Source organism: Temnothorax nylanderi, unplaced genomic scaffold (assembly GCF_030848795.1).
Source record: "Temnothorax nylanderi isolate EJ_2023f unplaced genomic scaffold, tnyl_v1.0 TNYL_tig0025_pilon, whole genome shotgun sequence".
In the NCBI taxonomy this organism is placed as follows: Eukaryota; Metazoa; Arthropoda; class Insecta; order Hymenoptera; family Formicidae; genus Temnothorax; species Temnothorax nylanderi.
In genome coordinates this window covers 1,057,355-1,079,631 of record NW_027249087.1, presented here as the reverse complement: position 1 = coordinate 1,079,631, position 22,277 = coordinate 1,057,355, and the positions used below count along the sequence as shown (strand labels likewise).

Here is a 22,277-nt window from a genome sequence, read left to right as displayed (position 1 = left end):
TACGAGGCAACGGCTCGCGTGATTCGAGCTATTTGCCCATCCACCCATGGCTTTCTTGATCCGACCCGCTCGCGTTTCTTCTCTCTCGTTCGCTTTCTTCCTTCTTCCTTCTACCTTTCTTCCAACGTCCGACCTCGGAGAACTTTTCGAACGAATTGCGAACAACTGAGTTCGGAATGAATGAGCATTGAACGAAAAGAAAGACTGTAACGAGAAGGAGACCTAGGTGAGAGTGGAGGGGAGAGATGTCCTCAGTCCTCACGCCTCTCGAGCACGTCGAATGTCTAATATTTTAGAAAAAGTTTCAAGCTCCTCGTTTGGCCAGGTTACGGGAGTGAGGCAGGAGACAGCGGACAACTCGGAAGAATATTGGGAAGTGGTTTTGAGATAGACAGGCGAGGCGGGTCGCCCGGGATGAGCCATATTGCGGGAGATAAGTATCGAGCTCGAGAATCGCGACCAAAAATCCCAGCAACGTCATGCGGGAAAGGGCGAACTGGGTCGTGGAAGAGTTTCCACTGCGGTCGAACGATGCAATCGAACGGTCTCTTCCTCCCTCTTCCCGATTCCCTTTCCCCGCGCGCGCATCTTGCATGCGGGCCTCCCGAAACTCGGCTACTGCCCGACGACGAAAACACGCTGCCCTTGTACTGTCACTGAAACAAATACTGATTGCGGAAGGCGAGTTAAAAGGGATCGAAGGCTGCGTCGGCGTTCTCTTTCCTTCGGTATCGAGGTTTCCAGAGGTACGAATCCGCTCATCGATCCCGCGACCGAGTTAATGGTACTTTTTCATTCATCCAATTTCAATGTTGCGATCTTGAATATTGTGAGAATTCGGCGTTTAAAATGAAATCATTGGAACTACGTTTTCACATAATATAATCTTATTAACATCTAATTAACAATTCTGAATATATTTGTAAAATTAAGAAAGGAAAATTATTTTTTCACGACATGAATGGCTAGAGAAACATCGACGGACATTCAGGAAACATTTTAATCTTGCAAAATTTCGGAGTGAATATTTTTAGACGGTTCTTAAAATTTCATGTTCGAATTGTTTCTATTATAAGTTTATGAAAGTGCAGAAAGTTGTTAAATGAATATGTTATGTGTAACTTAACTTAGTCGATATTGCTAAGACACTGAGCATAATAAAATTAGCATTTTATTTAAATGCGTCGTTTAAGTTAATTGTTCGTGATGCGCTTCTTTCAAATCAAGTATTTCAATTAGTTCTCTGCTTCGCATCGTCACAAAGATGGAGAAGCGTTTCACTTAGAAGATTTGCGATGTAAGATTTACGCAATGTGTACGATCCGATTACGTTAACCTCTCGTCGATCTGGTCACCGAGCGGAATATACATTGACTGAAGGACATCCCCGAAGGAAAGGGCAGACCTTCCCGTGTGGCGCGATAACTCAGTTACGTGCCAATATCATGATTACACGTCATCCTCGCCAGTCAACGGCCTCTAGAGTAATGATTATTGTGGGACCGTCGAAGCGGTTACGGGATCGCATTGACCAGCCAAATTTCTCGAGGCCAGTGAATAATCCGTCATTCGGTCGCCGCTAACCGTTTCCGCGGTAACGCGCTGTTATTACATCATAAATACGTAACCGCGAAGATATGATAATGGAAGCCGAAATGATTTCATATGCGGAATGGAAAACGATTAATGGACATTTGTTGGCTCGCCATTCATTCTGGTTTTAAATTTCGAAATTAATTTGTTTTTTTTTTTTAATATCAGGCCTTCGCGTATTCAGCATTTATTCGGTAATATAAATCTGATTTGGAAATTTGCCTCAAATCGATGCGTTTGTATCGATTTACACATATATACGTTATATTGAAATTTATAATATTCTCTAGAACTTGGACTTCATCACTTTGACAAAAAAAACGAAGAATTTTTCTAATATAGATACAATATGTGTGGAAAAAGAGCTGCAATGCGAGCAATTATAGTTAACGATGATTGACATCGATATAACTAACATTTCTGCATATCCATGACGCAGTTGGAATATAGAACTGTCGAATAAATTATTTACGTATGAAATTATTCAATAGAAGCTACCGTAAGAAATACCCAGACGGGACAATACAAATTTATCTGCTATCATAAGAGAGTCGATAAATTCCGAGGTTATCGTCAGTGTTATCTTCCGACATAGAGACGTCTCTACACAGCCGGTGCAAGGATATTGCCAGCCATTGTAGTCGCGTCTGTCGTACGACAGAAGGAAACACGCGCCAATGCGGTTTTCCCGCCAAGTTCATTCAGCGTTTCGCTTTGGACGCAAGCCAAATGCACGCGAGCAAGCAACGTTCGCCTTCCCTTTTGCCTCGCCTCTCGCAAGCGCCATCATCTCGCTTGTCTATTGGGAATCCTGCACTCCTGCGCTATAGCGCTATCGCCGGCATCCCTAACTCGTAGACCGAACGGCGGACAAACAAACCAAATTTCTTATCTCTTTCGACGATAAGGGAAAAACGTAATACCGATATCGATATACGTACTTTCATGGAAGCTTGACCCGGGTTCTTACGACCCTAAATGGTCGCCTATCCCCTTCGATAACCGCGGTACCATTCGACCTTATCCGAGAAGCTTCGACGGCACATTCCGGAGTGACGATATTTCCCAAAAATGGCGATTCTTATGGCAGCTTCTCTCGCGAGCGGCGGTCATTGCGACAGTCCGCGTAGAGAGTCCATAGTATTGGCGGCCAGCCAAGTCACGTTGCGGCTCAATGAAATCTTTCTGGGTTAGGTTAGACCCTTCCTTCCGCGTTAAGCATAGGATACGTTCACACCGAGACGGTAGATGAGCGAGAGAAAGGCCCCTGGCTTCCTGCCAGCCAAGCAGTAGGGCCGAGGAAACAGTTGGCTACGGGATCCGACGGCAGTAGTAGTGGTCAATATTGGCCGGACTCCGGTTCCGATCCGAGCGAGGGTCCGAACTACTTGCGTGGCGGGTCATCGCTGTTGCGTTATCTTGGCAGCTGTCGATAGAATATCAGACAGAACGGACTTTGCAGTCGTCAGGTCGTTTTGCTTTAAATAGTTCAATAAGTGTTGCCCTCGATCTGAATTAAACTTATGTACGTAATATCTCTGACTGTTCTAACTTCTCGCTTCAAATTAAGTGTAAGCAACGATAAAAATAAAATCTACCGGCTATACAGTCAATTGACGGAAATCAATACGTGACGATATATGACATATTAAGTAGAAGAGAGGAATAGACTTTGACAATGACTCAATGTAGACAAATAAAAATTTCACGGCGCTGTGTGGTATTTCATACAACTTGTCCGCGATTCTACCGAGGAGATCTGATCTTGTCATCAGCTGGGAGTAACTCGCGGACGCGTAACAAGTAGCCGCAAGGTTCACAAGCAACATCTGGCGGCTCGCGCGAACCTCTTCACTTCCGTGTGCTGATCTCCCTCGCTGCCATCCCGCCGTCAAGCGAGCGTGGCTTGGCATAGGCAGTCAGGCAGTCAGCCTCTCTCCTGGCATTAAGTATTCCCGTTGGGTCGGCATGGCGAGAAGGTTTTGCGGGGAAAGAGGAGGGAAACGCCGCGGGAGGAGAGGCTACGAAAGCGGCTCGGAGCAGCGTGGCGCGTCGGTCGATGCTGGGGTGTGCTGCTGGTGAAGGAAGGAAGGAAGCGAGTGAGAAGGAGAAGAGCCTGTATCCCCCCTCCTCTCTCTCTCTCTCTCTCTCTCTCTCCTTTTCATTCTATCGCGCTCTTCTACCCTCCTCCTCTTTAGGATAGCTCTTCCTCCGTCTTCCTTTAGAAACGTACTTCCCCTCGAGCCGGTGGCAGCGCCCCGGGGGCGCCTGCGCGCCTCGGAGGGGTAGCGCTCGCTCGAGGGCGGAGGACGCGAAACAGCGGGATGAAGGGGCCCCTTCCCGGAATACCCACTCGCCCCTCTATCCGGCACCCTACTCTGCCGTCACCACCCGCGCGGCTCCTCTCCACCTCCCCTCGCTACGGCTTCACTGCCCGGGCCTCTACGATCGCCCCATTCTGTTCTCGGCGTCACAGCGTGCAGCATTGAAACCCGACGTACGGTGACGGAAGAGCGCGACGACGACCACCTGCCTGTGTGCTCCGCAAGTCGATCTCTCTCCCTCTCTCTCTCTCTCTCTGTCTCTCTCTCTCCCTCTTTCTCTTTGTCTGTCCTGAGTGCTCCGTCTCGCTCGTACCCTCCCAGTGACGGTGATAACGCGAAGGATATACGAGGAATCGTCTGATACGACGTTACCGGTTTCACTTCAGTCAGACGGAGGCGCGCCGACCCAGGGAAATAACTCGTTGGAAGAGGGAAAGCGCACACGCGAAACCGATTAGTACTCTCAACTACCGTGGTCCCGTCACGTTCGCGCGTAACATCGCCCGCTGAAGGCCCGAGAATCATTTCAAGTGTCTTCCGCATCTTCGCAAAAAAGTGTCACGCTTGCAGCGCGAATCCACCAGTCACGTCTAGATCCGGTGTGAGAAAAAGTTGTGAGAAAGCCGTCGAAAGGATCCTCCAAAATAGATCCCTCCATGATCGATGGTCTACATCTGTCTGAGGTCAACTTGACTTTTTGTAAACAAGTATCATCGTGCAAATAGCGCGGCGGATCCTTCAAGATAAATCTTGACTTTTAGTGAATACAGCAAGATCCACGGAAAGTGTCGTGAATTCGTCGTATTCGTGTTAGACGATCGACCTCGTACGAACAACTGGTATACGCGCGTGTGTGCTCGACAACCCGCGAACCCGCCGCTCGCAACAGCCGGTCGATCAGATCGGCTCCGATCGAGACACATTCGTCCCGGTTTCTCTGCCGCGCCGAGGAAAAGCACCGTGCCGGCCGCACAGCACTCGGTATTTCGCTAGTGGTACTGGGTGACCCTGCAAGTTTTTTCAACCCCTCGGAGGTCATCACAAGGTGTACACGACGGCGGTCACTACGTACATCACGCCGCTCATCACCCCCGAGAAGGTACGGTGCGTGCAGCCTTTTTCTTGGTGAATCCTCTCACCAACTCTGTGCGCGAACCAGGCTTCCCCATCGAGAATCCCGAAGGACCTCGCGAGCTTACGAGTACCGCGAATGTCGCACGCGCGCGCCCATGTGTATGTGTCGCGCGAGTGTCGGCTCCAACCGTACGCACCGGGTAGCACAAAATCGTGTGCGTGCGTGTATGTGTGTGTGCGTGTGTACGAGTGCGATATGCGTAGGTGTAAGTACGCACGCGTGTATGAGCATGTGTGTGTTTGTGTGTGTGCGTTGGCTGGGGGCATGTGTGTGGGTGGAGCTTGATCGTGGACGTCATCCGTCGGACAGAGGCGGACCAACCAACCGGGGTGTCGGATATTTTCTCCCTCTCTGTCTCTCTCTCTCTCTCTCTCTCTCTCTCTCTCTCTCTCTCTCTCTCTCTCCTCTCTCTCTCTCTCTCTCTCGTCTCTCTCTCTCTCTTCCTCACTCTCTCTCTCCCCTTGCACACCCTCCCACCTCTTCTTTAACCTTCTCTCCTCTCTCTCTCTCTCTCTCTCTCTCTCTCTCTCTCTATCTCTCCTCTCTCTCTCTCTCTCTCTCTCTCTCTCTATCTCTCTCTCTCTCTCTCTCTCTCTATTTCTATCCTAGTTCCTCTTGCTCGTGCACTCCTCGCAACAATGTGCAGTGACCGAAATGTTTCACTGAGATGACAGCGGACAACTTCGTCTCGTACGATTCGCCCGTTTAGGTCTATTATTATTTTCGAAATTTTTCTCGGCTTCCGTTCTGTCTACATATGTAGATGACGTCTACTCTCTCGCGAATGCGCCTACGATATTCGAGGCAAATTTGCACGGTTCACTCTCGCAAACGACGTTGACGACGAACCAGTTTCCGTTCAGATTCATCATCAGCTGTCAGTTACCAAATGAAGTTTAATGCGGTCAGCTATTAACTTTTTGAAACGTACAAGATTAATGTGACATATAACGCTATCTTGTTATTCGAAAATCACACCCGTTGTCTAATTTTACGTTCTAAAATCGCTTCGAGGAAGGAAATATCATTTATATATTTTATTTCGATTTACTTATTTCGAATCAATAATAGTAGAAATAGAGAACGATCCTACTTCTTTTTTAACATTTGATACAAGTAATCCTTTTTACAAAAATATTGTAGCTATTATATATTTATCTGTCACTTCAAATAACTCATTCGATGTAATCATTGAAAGTGAGCCGAATAAAATTCGGTTTATATTGATTTTCATTTATATCGAGCCTGAAATATTTGACTATATTAAAATAAATTTAATTTTTGACTTTATATTATTCGAGCTTGTTGGATTTAATAGCTTACCTGATTTATTTACAAATGGATCGCAGTTACACTGGATACCAAAGCAATTATTATTCTTCTTTATAGAGGCAAACCTATTAAATTTACTCACATTATGTATTATCTTCATTTTACTTAAAATACATATAATCTTTTTTATTTATCACAATTATATTAGACGATTGAGCTATTAACTTGTTATTTGACAATTAAGAGATAGTTTAAATGAGAATCAGAAAAAAATTATGCCATAAAGAATATTCCATGAATAAAGTTGTATAAGTGAAATGATTGAAGCTAAATTTCCAATCAAAAAGTATTTATCCAATTCTCCGTTCGAAGATGATCTCTGAGAACGACATCGCGAGATAATAGGAATAAATCCTGCCTGACTGCGTTACATTCCGAACGATATACTCGAAAGGATTGGTTAATTTTTTTAAACAAGTACCGCGTGGTAATAGAGACAAAGTTTCCAAGAGTATTATGGCTCCTTCGCGCGCTTTTAATAATCTCGCCGCGTCGGTGCGTCAAATCGCATGAAAGAAATATTAATGGAATTAATAAGTTGAGTGGTCTGACGCGGATGACGGTGGAGAGAGGCAAGGTAAGCGAGCGCTATTTCCCTCTCGCGCGCGAAAGCGCTCCGGTTTCTTATTAAGGACTCTCCACCCTCCCATACAAACTTATTATCTTAAGTCCTTCGCTTCTCGAGGCGGAACGATAACGAGATCGTTACTTTCGAAGCGCCTTGTGGCAGCCGTCCAGCAGGACTTGCCTCTCGCTCCATCTCTTTTTCATCCCCGCTATCTCTTCGTCTCGTTTGCTATCCGCATTGATTCTCTCGCCCTTTCTAGTTTCGAACCGTCGCTTTATGATCATCCGATGTCGATTACATATACGTTTATGAATAGCTATCACGAGATATGTTCATTATTTCCGCTTTACTTTCGCTGTTGTTTATATTCTTCTTCTTCTTCCTTCTTACAATCGTCGAAGCTTCTTGTTACATGCTTTTCCTTAACATTTTGTATTCAGTTTGGCTGTACCAAGAGTTTATGAGTATCATGATTGCAGAATGGAATCGAAAAGAGGAATGGATTGCCAATTAAAAACTTATACTTTTTTTTACTGTTAGCTTACTAATTTTGCTTCCTTAATTCATCTCAGAAGGAAATTAATGCCTACAATTGTACTTGTTTTACAGTCAGGTAGCGAATTATTTCCAATTTCATCTCATTGTTGTTATATTACGTTGTATGGGGGTTTATATAAACGTAAATATCTTCGCTCGATACTACTTTTCGCTTTTCGATCATTGCAAGGCATTTAAATAGAGTTCTTAAAACTTCCTGCCGCATAGACGGAAATTGCGGTAACGCATTGTCACGCGAGATAATCGTCACACGAACGATCCATCCACCCTTATCTCTACGAACCTTCACACCCTCCTCTTTCGCTGACCTATATATCGCATCGCGTTGTAAAATTCACCGTTATCTGAAATACAATCTCTACTTCAGACTGTGTGTGGGGCACGATTTTACAGTCCCGCCCGAGACATTTAATATCTTTTTAATATCGCGAGCGTGGATCTGCAACTCATGAGACCCGCGAGTAAGAAAGATAAATATTTTCCGGCGAATCATAGATATCCTCAGAACATAGTTATTATGTTGCTGTGACGTTGCCCTAAAGGAAAATCAATATTTTCCAATATAAAAATGCGAATTCCTATTTTTCGCCGAAGTAGATGGTAAAAATCAGTAATGTTTCGCAAACAACGATTACAGGCACGGCTTTTTCCAATAAATTATCGATATTTCTGGAGAATTATAATATACCGTCGCCGTTTGTAATCACGAATAAACATTTCTTTCATCGAAACTTCCTTCAGTGCTAAAAATAGGTTGGCTTGGGGAAAATTAATATATTGTATAGTATTAAATTAGCGGCGCACGACTAATTAAAGTTTAACAAGTGAAGTTTAACAAGTGAGCACGAAGTGTCTTCGAGAATGTGTCTCTTTCCATCACATTTATCGCGAAAATATCCTTTGACAGATGCCAATGAGTGGAAGAGATTTTGGATTTAAAGCGGCAATAACGAAACGAGGCGTTATTACGCGAACGGAATCCTAAACTGCGCCCCTTTAAAATTTGACGCGTTAGGACGCGGAGGGTCATTTTTCCGCTGAGCTCCCCACAGCGATGCGCCCTTCGGCGACAGGGCTTGATTACTCTCCGTCTTTTCCTGGAAACGATGTAGAAGCCTTTTTCTTCACCAAGATATAAAGCAAAATGCCAAAGTTTCCGGCCTGACGACTATGACGATACGCTCTTTATATCGTCCGACGACGCCGGACTTCGTTTTCCAAGGAAAGCCCGGTTTGCTCGTTTCGCGAATGGCAAAGAAAGTAAGCGGATTTGGTGGTCGCTCCGGTTCTTGAAAAGATAAAGCATGGAGGAAAAAAGATGAAGACAATTAAAAGCATTGGACGAAATCTTACAGGAGATATTTAAAAAAAACTCGCACAAAAGCGTGATAAAATGCAAAAACACGAAATCATTGTGGAATATCTAGGGTAGAAAACTTTAGAAATACTGTCACGTGTGTTCATATGTTTTATCGATTTAGCAGATATTTTCAGAGAAATTGCAAATTTTTCACAGTATTGAATAATACATTATCATAGAACACTGTTTACAGGTACTATAAATATATCTCTCGCGATCTGATTTGATTTTCCGAGATTGAGAGAAGCACAGATACAGATTTACGATAAAAGAATAAGAAGAATAAATGTCTTATCGATAAAAAAGAATTATGCAGTCGACGGATCAGATATGGTTGTTTATATTGGAATGCTTTTAAATCTTCGAAGGACGGAAGCAGTCCTTGTGATTCTTAGAATTTGACGTACGAATGCATGGCCACCACCCCTCCTACCGCCAATAAACAGACGGGTTGTAAAGGTGAGCGACTCTCGTCGATCCACTCAAACCGACCACTTTCATCTCTTCGACATGTACACAAGAGTTCCTAACATTCACGTGTTCGCTTTTGAGCATCGTGCCCGCAAATAACTCTTAGTTGTTAGTCTTGATACCTACACGCAAAGAAAAGAGAAAAGAGCAATGTTTCTTACGTAATCTAAACATATGCTTAGTATATGACTTTACTTGTTTACAGCCGTGTTTAATTAACATTCTCAAAGAAAAAAATATCGAACTTCGAATTTGAATTTTTCAGCAATTTATCTCCACAGTTATTATTTATATTTTTCAAAACAATATCTTAAAGTACAAAAGAAAATAAGAAAATATAATAATAATAGTTATGTATCATATTGACGAACTCCGAATTTTACCGTGTTATTTTTGCCCAAATATTCATAGCTTAATTAAGTACAAAACAAAATAATTCGATTATCGGTGATGTAATTTTAATTATGCGCTTGCTTAAATTATTTCTTATCGAGTGTGTAAAAAATCCATCTCGCCGCGAATTATGAGATAAATAATGAAATTAACAACACCACACTAGTAGGGAATGGCTGCGGCATGCATTCCGCGGTTACGCGAATCTCACGGTAATTATTAACGATGTACATAGCCCGGAAGTGGTTTGGACCTGAGAGAACAGAGCGAGGTAGAAGTCAAACACAATAATGACAGTAGATTATTTTATCACTCTGCATACATATGTACATTCGTACGTGCGAATATTTTCACGCAACTGCAGCACATGACGCACGTTTTGCATTCGCGCAATCTGTAGCACATTTTTTTCTCTCGATTATTTTCTCCCTTTTTTAGCCTCCCGATCTTTGTCTCTCTAACCTTTTCGCAATTATTTTGCAGATTGCGTTTGTGCACACGTCAGAAATGGTTCCACTTGTGCACATATTCGACATTTACATAAGGCACGTAAGCGTATTCGCGTTATTAATTAATACTGTTGCAACAGCGTTTCCCACATTGCTCTAAAGTATGCACTTTTGCATACTAGCCTTGATTGCAATTCGGAAAATTATGGTTCTCAAGTTTCCCTTGAGATTTTGACAAACTGTGAGAAATAAAGCAATTCAATAAATTATTCTTAAAGCTTGATGTATGTTTTGAAAAAATTATCAGAAAATTATCTGCATATAATGACTCGATCTATATATTTTTAACGCATTTTTTATTGTATTGTATTACCACTTTTCTAACTCTGTACTTTTCTAACTCTTAAGCTAGAGATATATATATAAGTCAGCCTTGTTAATCTTACAATTAGATTTATTTGCACGTAGGTACATTGCTGCGATCGATATTTACATTTATATCTTAACGCCGTTCTTTAAAGAAACTATATCTATTACAACTATAAAACTATTTTGAAGAACACTAATAGTCTACTGCTGATAGCAGACATATGACACAAACACTCTAACTTTATCTGATAGGGAGTAACTACGACTAATGACGTTGGAGTTTCTTTTAAAGCCGTAGGAAATTAACACGACGCAGTCAGGAAGTAAGATAAATTGAAGGGACTATAGAATAATTGGGCTGCCTTATGCCCTAATGAATCATGCGCGAAGATTGCAGAGTTGAGTTATTGTTATGACTCTTGGCTCTCAAAATATCGATCACTTCTGCGGGGAACTGTGCCGGGGAGGAAATTATTGAGTTACACACGAAGTCGAATGAGAAAAGGAATAATACTACGTTATACGCCGGGGATATGTTCCCGGGACGAGTCTGACGAGAATTGAGGCTTCTGTCTCGACAAACATAGACATCGTCCGGCCACGCATCGTGACCGCGCACGGTACACGATTCGTTAATTAATCCCTTGCCGGCGCGCGTGCGGTACACCCAAGATCCGCATAAGAGACCTCCAACCTCATTCGACTGTTGAATCGCGTTGGCATAATACACGAATTGCGGTTTACGACGGTGATTTAACCGCTCGCGGCCAACCGGATTCGCTATGCGTCGGTGCGTCCCACTGTGCTGCAGTCGTCCATATTGTAATTTTCGTTTTGTTCGCGTCCGTATCCAGAACTCGTTGAAACTCGAACGGCTTGGAAGACATAATAATGATTTTACAAATCGAGAGGAAACTTGATTCGAACGATCTTATCGTGAAAATAAAGATTTCAAATGCACGATAGGGAAAGGAATAATAATATCCGAAGTCGAATCAAGATATTCAAATACGAAGGTTATCGATTTTTTGAAAACAGTTGCTTTCTTATGGAATTATTCGTATTCTGTAAACTTTTAATGATTTTTTCGTGTTACTTGGAAAATTTTAATATTAAGCTTTAAGCACAATTAAAGTGTTTTTTTTTTAAATTAACCATAATATAATATTAAAAGATAAAAGTTAATTAAATGACTCGTGTAATCCTGTAGTATATTTTTGTAATGATACGTATTATCAGCTGATTTAGCGATTCGATCCATCGACATTCAACAAGCCAAAGTGACGTGAATCAAGACAAGGTCGTTCCGGCTGTCGCTCTACATTTTAATTGGCAGCACCGTACATTGCCCCTAATGGTGTTTCTGTTGTCGGCGATTGAATGGTGCCTCACAATAGCCGCCTTTACGTCCTATTCAGCCCTTTCGCAGGGATAGTACTGGCGGGCGGAGCTGGAGGGTAAACTACTATGAATGTGCTAACTCGTGGCTGAGGCGATTGAGTTTAGATCGCTATTGAATTTCTACGTGCTCGGACGGCTTAGATGCGCGATTATGTCCTTTTACATCCCCACTCCTTTGAGAGAAAGAGAGGAATAGTGAGAAGGTGGAGAGAGAGAGAGAGAGAGAGAGAGAGAGAGAGAGAGAGAGAGAGAGAGAGAGAGAGAGAGAGAGAGAGAGAGAGAGAGAGAGAGAGAGAGAGAGAGAGAGAGAGAGAGAGAGAGAGAGCGTCTTTAAATACGCGATCGTCTAGAAAATTCTCAGAGAGAATAGAAGTACAAAAGAAACGGAGATTAATGAATGGATGTGTATACATTTTGAAAGGACTTCATTACCACTTTCATTGCTGATCTTTTTTCAATAAGAATTTGCAAAATTAAAATTTTAATTATTTACAGATAATTGTCAACGTTCTATAAATAACAATCAAAAGATTATTAAAATATATTTATTATCTATCGGAGAAATTATGTGTGCTTATATATGCGTTTATACGTATGTTCGTTAATAGTTATATATTGTTCAATCAGAGATTTATTAAATTATTTGTTTTGATGGTTTGTTACAGTGGCCATCGCGAAAATATTTAAAAGTATTCTTTGCACTACATTTTGTGACAACGTTGAGTCTGAAAACATTAACTGATAGTAATGTTTGTAACAAGATAGATAAGTTTGAAATTTTATTACAAACTGCAGTTGGTTATTACGTCTTGCCGCAATTTTTCACGGCGTATAGTACGAATGAAGTTAAAGCCATTTTCTCACTGTTAAATCAAAATGGAAGAAAGCCCGTAAGCCGCTTAACTCTAAATACGATCCCGCGAGGGTCGGATCGTTTCGGTGCTCAATTTATGATCGCCGACTCGCGCGCTCATAACCAATGTCATAGTCAGCGTGTCAACGAAACTGCATTACGGTATGGACGAGTTCAGCGTAATGCTGTTGAATGCTGGTTATTTCGCAAACCACTCCGGAAGGAAACGATGTCCCGGAGGGTGAGGTTTACGAGTCTCCGAAATCTCGGGCACGACTCGATAAAAAGCACCCTGCGGGACCCAGAAAAACCAGGTCCTCTTTATCGTCCTCTGCTCGTCATGGAGATAGGATTCCACTTTTTTTTGGTCCAGATTTTGGCGAGAGGGAGAGAGAGAGAGAGAGAGAGAGAGAGAGAGAGAGAAAAAATTTTGCAAAAATTGTCTAATATATCATAAATGCAATATAACGTATCATAAAGTACATCACACATTATAAACCCACATATTTATGAATTTAATAATTTTCGAATCCTTGAAATTGTAAATTAATGAGTGCCGGACTCATCCAGTTTGGAAGTTACATAAATTGAATTTCAGAAATTTAGTTTATATGTATACACATACATTGCACACATCCATATATCATATTAAAGTTCATTATATCATATTAAAATTCATTATATGAAGCAGACTTGAAATAACCACATAATTTTATATCAATATCAATATCTACCATGACGTGCATTCCATAAATCTTAAAAACTAAAAATCATATAATTACAAGTATGTATTACTAATATGTCGTATCATTTTATAAGGAATAATTTTTTAATAATGGAGAAGAATTTCTCGGTAGAAAAATTAAATTATTTTGTTTGAAGCTTTACTGCGAGATATTTAATTTATCTAATCTTGTCGTCGGAGTTTCGTGAGGCGTAACACAACGAACGTTTGTGTCCCCAACAAACAATCCCGAGGCAGATTAAAAATACGGGCGGCTTCGATTCTGGTATCGGCGTACCGTTAGGGCTGAAAGGTTGGTCGCGGATATATCGGGTGCCCGAATAAAACAAGAAAGCCTGATAATGCGCATCAAAGGCGCGGGCAGAAATAGAGAAGCGCTTAAGCCGGCGTGCACTTGTCGAGCGTCAGCGCTTTCATCTTCGCCCTCAAAGAGCAACTCGTAAACGTTTGATGCCACAGGATCAATAAATGTATCATGCGCGAGCCGAACGCATCGGCATTAAGTTTCATCGAAAAAATGAAACTTCTGCCCTCACACGTTTCTGTATTCGAAAAACCGTGAAAACGAAGTAATATTCGCGGTGTTGTGAAACGCGTCGAAATTATCGGATTTTTAGCCTTAAATAATTTATTTTTCTATTTTAACGAAGTAACATATTTATACGTAAATATTATAATTTTTAAACATTTAAATTTTTCAATATGTTTGTTCTCTTATGAACGAAAGTTCTTCTCTAAACGAATAAGACTTTTTCATTAAACCAGCTACTTTTACAGATGGTAGGTGTATCGTGTATCTACTGTATCTGGTCAGAGTAATGTGTTAAAATACTATGTAGGAAGTGCATAACGGAAGCACATTTACCGCGAAGCTTGGAAAGAAATTTGAGTGGCTATTGCGGAAATTCTTTTATGGGAGTTTGCACTCGTTCGCGCGCATTTTTTTACGGCAGTTGCTTATTTTGAGATTCCGCTTGAATTTGCTGACGACGCAAACGACTTTGGGAAACTCTTAGTCCTTATCTTTACTATAGTTTTTTTTTTGCGTGCAATTTTCATCCTAATCTTTACTCAACTTTTATCAGAACAATGTTTTTCGTCTTTATTACACCAACGATTATTTGGTATCAGCAAAGCTATAATTACATCTTAAAGAAAACGATTGTTATATAATTATAAAATTTCAATATTTACTTTACTAATTAGCTATAATTTTTTTCTGTTAATTTTTATTACATTTTATTCCCTTCTATCAATTTCTTTTATTAACAGTTAATTGTTGTATATACTTCGATGAAGTCTACATATGATTGTATTTTCTGTGTAAAAACAAATTTTAATCTACCAAGTTTGTTGTAACATTTGATCTTATTTAATTTTGTAATCATTAGTAGCAGTATCTGCGATATAATTTATTGTAATGTTAACATTACGTTCAAGCATTTCTGTTTTCCGAACATTATCTTGAATATCGCGACACGAAGGTACGGAGATCTCGAAATAATCACCTAGGGTTGGAACTCCTCGAACGAGGAAGGGGTTTGGCAGATTCCGTAGTAATCCGGTAAAGTCGCAACTCAAACAGTTTAAGTCAGAATAGTGGCCGAAGGGTGGTAGGTTGCGGTCGTTCAGAGGGTGTAATGGGAGGGATTTAGGATTACGAGTGCTGGTATATGTAACGTTCGGTCCAGCAATTTATTGGCTCGACCTTTCCATTCTTATTGAACGTTCGTCGATATATTCCGTAATAATGGTATGCATAATTTTCCGCATTAATATGTATGATCGTTTAAGGTTGAAAGTATTTCAAAGTTATTATCGTAAGTATCTCTAAGTCCATAATGTTAGTCTTTGAAACAGCAAGAATACATTCTAACATTTAATATGTATTGAACAATTGGAATACAGCCACTATCACTTTACTATGCCGCATGGACTTTTTTTCTGCACGTCCTAAAAAAATTATAAATTCCAGTCACGAAAGCTACGAAATCGCTTCTTCTAAATTCGCAAAATCGACGCGCGGCAACGTTGATACAAGCGAGGTGGAATTTTCGGAATATGCCCCGACCGGAAAACGTAGGATGAGGCATGCGCGTATAATTTACGTGAGAGCACGTTCTGCGGCGAGCATCTCGTGAATCGTGCTATAGCGCGGGGAGCTAGAGCGAGAGCAGAGTTAGAGCAAGGTAGGGTCAGGGCTGGACAACGCGATAGCGACGCTCCGAGCTATGGAGCGACGTTGAGCGCCTTACCTACTGCTCGGTTACTGATAACCTCCCTTCCTTCCTGTGCTTCCCTTCCTGCCACCGTAACCTCTTTTGCTATTTATGACCGGTGACTTAAACCGTGAAATGTCGCGATCTTGAGAGATTGCTGCATGGTCGCCATGACGAAATCCGCATAGATAAAAAATAGGCAGCTACCTTATTTGAAGCAAGAATATTTCAAAAATAGTGAAAAAAATATTATATAAACATCTGCATAGCGATTTATATATTGGATAAATAAGACGCACGGAATTGCAAGTATTTAGCAATAAAACGTTCTTCCTCGACTTTTTTCCCGCGTACAAATGATTTCGTTAAAACAGAGGTAAAACTGAGATGGCTCGGTAAAAGGGCAAAATTCAAGTACGTCAAGGAACAAAAGCGAGTGACATTATCCACAACGGATGAGACCACAGTCGCCGGGGTTGGCCAGGATTAATTCTTTCTGAGCGGTTCAGGACGTGGGGATGGATCGCTCAGGAGACAGAAGGGTTGGAAGAAAGACTATGGATTCTGCGGCACTGGGCTAGCTGGAGAAAAAGTAGGGCGAAAGGGCGAGGGACAGGCCGGGCGAATCGGTTATCATCCCGAGGGTTGCGAGAGCCTCGTCCTGGGATCCCTCCGTCACTTTTTCTTCCTTCCCTTTCCCATTTTTTTTTCTCTATCGCCGCATATCCTTCTCACCCGACCTTATCCTCACTCTATTCGTCCCTGTGACCTCGATTCACGACAATGCGGAATCATTCTGCGTTAGGCAATTTTGATCGCCTTCATCCCTGTTTGAAAATGCTTTGACGCTAGCGGGCAATTAGATATTAGCGTATTATATTAAACTGACACGCGTGTGCCATACGAGAAAATTGCATAAATAGACATAAAGCTGGTAGTACAATGATGATATTAGCTACAATTAATTATAATTAAGAGTTATTTGCAAGAACGTTTAATGCTCCGAAAATTAGTTAAAGTGTTTCCGGAGGATCACGTCAAAGACAATCAGATAAGAAAACTGATTCTTTCGTTCAATAACGTTAAAAATTAGCCCATATTTCGTTCTATCATATTTATGCATTCCCATTAATATAACATTATCGATACCATATCCCCTACGTGATTGCCAAAGGGCCGAGTGGACAAAGTAATATTTGCAATGCGTTGGGGTTATTGATTTTAAAGTTGAGTTGATTGGCCGCTGTACTGCGATGTAATAATACAGATGGGCTATTCAACCATGGATACACGTTACCAAAAGCTATTGCGTCGCTAAATTGATAGTATACATGACGCAACGGAAAACGATAATTTATTCGCAACGATGGACGCACGCACTATTTTATTTCTCTCTCTCGAGTCCTCTGTTATATGTACACATATATGTACAAATATACATATATATATATATATATATATATATATATACACACAGAAAAATATCACTCTACAGCCAAGAAAAGCAATTACTTATTTTATTTTATTTATTTTAAGTAATAGGTTTCTTCAATAGAGAATATTATCTTAATAATAGCTTTAAGATATACTTAGCACAAATCTTAGAAAAGCTCATAATTTTGTGCTCAAAACAAGAATTTATTCTTCTTTCAAGAATATTATATACTTCTCTTCAGTAGACTGTATATAGTAAGTAATCCGAATTCTTGTATTAATTAAATATTCTTATTTCAAGTACTAGACTTGCTAATATCTAGAATATGTTTTGAGTAAATGTGATGCTTGCGATGACTTTATGATAGATTTGCGGATATATGAACTTATCAAATATTTAGAACAAGTAATATTTACTTGAGGGTAGTATATATTTTTCTGTGTGTATATATATATATACATATATACACGTCACGTAAGGCATTAACGCCCGCGCCGTTTAGCGAAATGCAAAATTTTCGTAATATTATGCTTAATGCGATTATAGCGTTATTCTGTGTGCAACGCGAAGTAATACACGGCATGCATCTCGCGGCGCTATCTAATAACGCGCGTATCGGCTTTACGCGTTTACTTAAAAACCGTGCTGCACTACTGGCGGATTGCGCGCGACCTCGGACGTCTCTCGGTTATGTAAATTCGCGGAATCTCATCGGGACGCACGATTAAGCTCTCAAAATGATCGCGAATGGAAGCGAAAGCATTTTATCGTTAAAGCGCGAACATGAGACCGCTGATTAACGTTTATTCTAATATTTTTCTTGTCGTCGCAGCCCTTCGTGTGTTCTTTGGGGAAGAGGAAGAGGGCGGGGATAAACGCGGTGGAAAACGTGGAACTGATTATGACATTTACGAATACATCGCAATAACGTGGAACGATAATGTCCGACGGCCATAAAAGACATGCTGACTATTGTCCTTGTCTTCTGCCATCTCTTTTTTGTGAAAAAACTGTGCGTTGCTATTAAGCATTCTTTTTATTACGAACCTTGCGTTCCTGTTCGTAATTTGCGTTACACAATAATTTTGTCGCGAAAAAAAGTTCCTATTTCACGAGCCAATTGTCGCAATAAAATATAAAGTCACACACACTTTGTGCGATAATGATGATCAATATGCTTTTGTAGTTTATTTTATTTCCGTAAATTTCACGCTTTTTTTCTTAAAACGCGGATTCCAGCGGATTACAGCTGCATGATATTTATAATTAATATGGGACAGCAATTTACATCATTACAGACTCGTATTAGACTACAGAGCGTTAATTGTAGATGAATATTAAATTTCTGCAAATAGCGAAGCACACACTAGAGATAGCTTCCAGCTTCCTTTATACGGGGCGATTTCATTTTCATAGACGCAGAAACTTTAAAGGTGAGCCAGAAACATATACGTGGTCGCGTATCGAGTGAGGAAAGCAAAAGGTCGGTAAAGAGAGATGAGGCGGCCCTCTCACCCACCTTCCTCCCTCGAGCGATGAAACTATAAAGCCACTCCTAGTAAGTTGTAAAATTGTAATAGCCTTCCGGTATTTACATAATGCTACGGCGTAATAAGTGGAACTCGCCGAGTTTCCATTACCATTCCGCCGCTATCCGCTCTTATCTCCGCTAACGACCCGAGGGGGCCCCGCTCTCCTCCGTGTTCCTCTCGTGACTTATATTTTTCCACCTTATTCTTCGTCGGGCAAACCACGGCGAGAAGCGGCCCACTCCGTCGTCTGTGACTTCATCTTTTGTTCGCACCGCGCCTTTTTGCTACGCGAAAATTCGATCGCTTATTCCGCTAGTTGATTCTCTCTGCAGTCTGCTAACCTAAACGCGCGGATTTATTCCATAATAAGCCAAATGTATAATGTACAATATGTACAATAATTGACAGCTGGATGTTTATCTGTTGTCTACTTATGTCGCATAATAATTAAAAATGTAAAAAAGAGTTTTCTCTGAGAAAATGTAAATTTACATTTGTAACACTTGTTTATATGAAGTTTATGTAGAGAATTTATTGAGAGAGAAGCTGTCTGTCTTTATTCTAATGTCGTATATAATATTAGCAGTAAAAAAGCACTTTTTTAACGTATATTATTTTTTTTTGTTTCAATTTTTTACTGCTGATAAAAATGTTTGTCCCATATAACAAACAAGGACATTGGAAGATTTCGATAAAAATCTACCTACTTTTCATGACAATGTGCTCATTACGGGGTGAGCAATAGCAGAATGCAAAACTGGATTTCGTTTGTCGGTGGAGAACATGAGGAAAGCCGAATTCCCGCTTTTGGCACTCAAGAAGAGGGAGGGGGAGCTGCAGCGGTTTCATTCGAATAAGTGGCCTCCTTGGTTTGCGTTCGCCTTCTTCCATCGCTTTTCTCCTCACCTTGTCCATTCATGATAATATCCTTCTTTATTCCTGAAGTCTCTCTCTCTCTCTCTCTCTCTCTCTCTCTCTCTCTCTCTCTCTCTCTCTCTCTCTCTCTCTCTCTCTCTCTCTCTCTCTCTCTCTCTCTCTCTCTCTCTCTCTCTCTCTCTCTCTCTCTCTCTCTCTCTCTCTCTCTCTCTCTCTCTCTCTCTCTCTCTCTCTCTTTCTCTCTCCCTCTCTCTCTTTGCTATTTTCTCCTTACGATGAGCCTCTCACCGACGAAATCGAGGCGAATCGTTTATTTAATTTTCGAGAGATCCCGCCATTTTATTTTTATTCTCGGGACTTTATACACTTCGCTGATTAACCCACCTCGCAAGAGAAACCTGCCTCTCGCATTCCCTTCCAGAGAAGAACGCCGGAACGAAGAAAGCTGCGAGTTTGCATGGGATTTGAAGAAGGGTTAGAGAAAACTAGAAGGGGTGGGGATCGAGTTCAGGAGCGCACAGGGTGGAAGGACTCGCGTTCTCCCAGGGGTTTGCGTTACTCACCGGATATAGAGATGTCTAAGCCCAGCCATCACTGAAATTGCCAGAGTTTACCTCTTCCGCCCTTTCCGCCGCGCTCCATCTCCCTCTCCCATCTTTCTTTCTTACCCCGATCGTGCCTTCCTTTCCTCAGCGTGGAACTTCCGCCCGTAAAATGTTCGACTTCTGCCTTTCATTCTCCAGCTCGTCCGCCCGCGGCTTTATTACAATGCGATTGTATTATCAAGATTTCAAGACTAGAAGTATCGGTCTTTTTCTGAGCTTTTCTCCTTTCAGCTCTCCTTAAGCTTCTCATATTAATCCACCCTGTCGGAGCTGATTTCACGGAGAAATCGATGAATTCTCTTTATTAAATTACTCCGCAATGTTTATCCGACTACTTATTAATGATCGTATTACGCTCAGTTATTGTGCCATTGTTTTTATTTTGCTTGAATTTAGGTGTAAAAAATAAATCCTTCTTCAAACTTTTATTTATTACAAATAAGTACACACACACACACACACACACACACACACACACACACACACACACACACACACACACACACACACACACACACACACACATGTACACCTACGCGCATACATACACATAAATGTACAAATTTAGTTTATCAAATAAAGGAATAAAGACGTTTTAAAAATACTTCTTTCAATTTTTATTATATCTTGAAAATCCATTGAAAAATTTGTATTATTGGAAAATTTTATTTTTCAGTACACTTTATTTCTTTATCATCATATATGCGAGCGTGCGTATACTGTGTGTGTATGTGTGTGTGTGTGTGTGTGTGTGTGTATGTGTGTGTGCGATTGATTAGATGGTCCTTAAATACTAATCGAATTTCTCGTGATCTCCATTTCTATAATTCATTGGTTATATTATCACCACACTGATATCCGCCGGCTGATGTAGTTCCCGATGCGTGGGTAGTGACGTTCAATATCTAACAGGAGACATGAGGAATATCGGAGATCGGAGACGACGAAGTACGTATGTGGCTTGTAATCGCATCGAATGCAGAATTCGATGTCGCATTTCGGATTCGCCGCGAACAACCTTAAGAGAACGATGCCGTTGCGTTGCTTGTTCCGACGGTCGCACGTATTCCTTCGCATTTCTTTCGATTCACGAGACGAATCTGCGATAAACGGGCACCCAGTAACATCTCTACCGATTTTGACCATGACCTTTAACATGCCGTTCTTAGGTTTCGTTCCTTAAAACATGATCTGATAACATTCTTTGTTCTCCACTTTTCTGCTTCTTTCTTTATGAAGTCCGTGGTCACCAAGGAGGGAAAATCTTTTCTATTTCCTATTTTCTAAATTTTATAGAGAATCGAATATCGTGAGTGTTTATTCTCCATGTTTACGTATTGATATGTTATACTGAAGCGTAAGTTCGGCTGTTAATAATGCACCTGTGTCGATTATTTACGACTTTTCTGTCGATAGCCAGACAGGTATGGAATATGAAAGACTAAAAGCAACGGCTGGAGAACACCGCTAGTGGAGGAGTCTACCTGGAAATGTCATAGTACATCCAGACACAAATCATTCATATTTGATGAATTTCTTATCAATCTCTCTAGTACGATCATATCGCGTCGAAAATTTTATTTCCTTTCCTGGAACATTGTTAGTTGTGTCACTGCTCATTTTTTATTCATTTTTTAAGAGTTATATTACCTTAATTTAAAAAAGTTATTTCAAGATATAAATTAATGTGTGTCTCTTTTTTCTTTGTTTTTTTTTTATAGATGGTGACGAGGACAAAGAAGATATTCGTCGGGGGATTATCGGCGCCGACGACGCTGGAGGACGTCAAAAATTACTTCGAACAATTCGGTCCGGTAAGTACAAATATCCAAAATGTTACACTGCCCTACGCCGCAGAACTAAAACTGTCGAACTTAATAGACTTTATTGTAATGACGTTGAAGTTATCGCGCAGATATAAAAACGAAAGATGAATAATTTTGCAGGTAATCTGCATTTTTAAATGTATGTTACATTTATAATTAGCAACGTTGAGAGTTAAGATCTGATTATAAAATTTTGCAAGAGATCTCTTTATGAGATTTCATGTTATTTCGAA

General features: G+C 40.9%; 1 protein-coding gene across 6 annotated transcripts in view; it reads left to right on the top strand.

The window, feature by feature from the left end:
- The window catches only part of Rbp6 (RNA-binding protein 6), a 598,496-nt gene that overhangs the window by 392,229 nt on the left and 183,990 nt on the right, over positions 1 to 22,277 (top strand). For 5 of the 6 annotated variants that reach the window (XM_071701376.1, XM_071701372.1, XM_071701373.1 and 2 more), the window contains one exon: positions 21,940 to 22,032. In XM_071701376.1, coding sequence (XP_071557477.1) covers positions 21,940 to 22,032 — 93 coding nt within the window. Of the gene's footprint in view, positions 1 to 3,916; positions 5,017 to 21,939; positions 22,033 to 22,277 lie in introns of those variants that run through there. The other variant, XM_071701375.1, reaches the window with a different exon arrangement.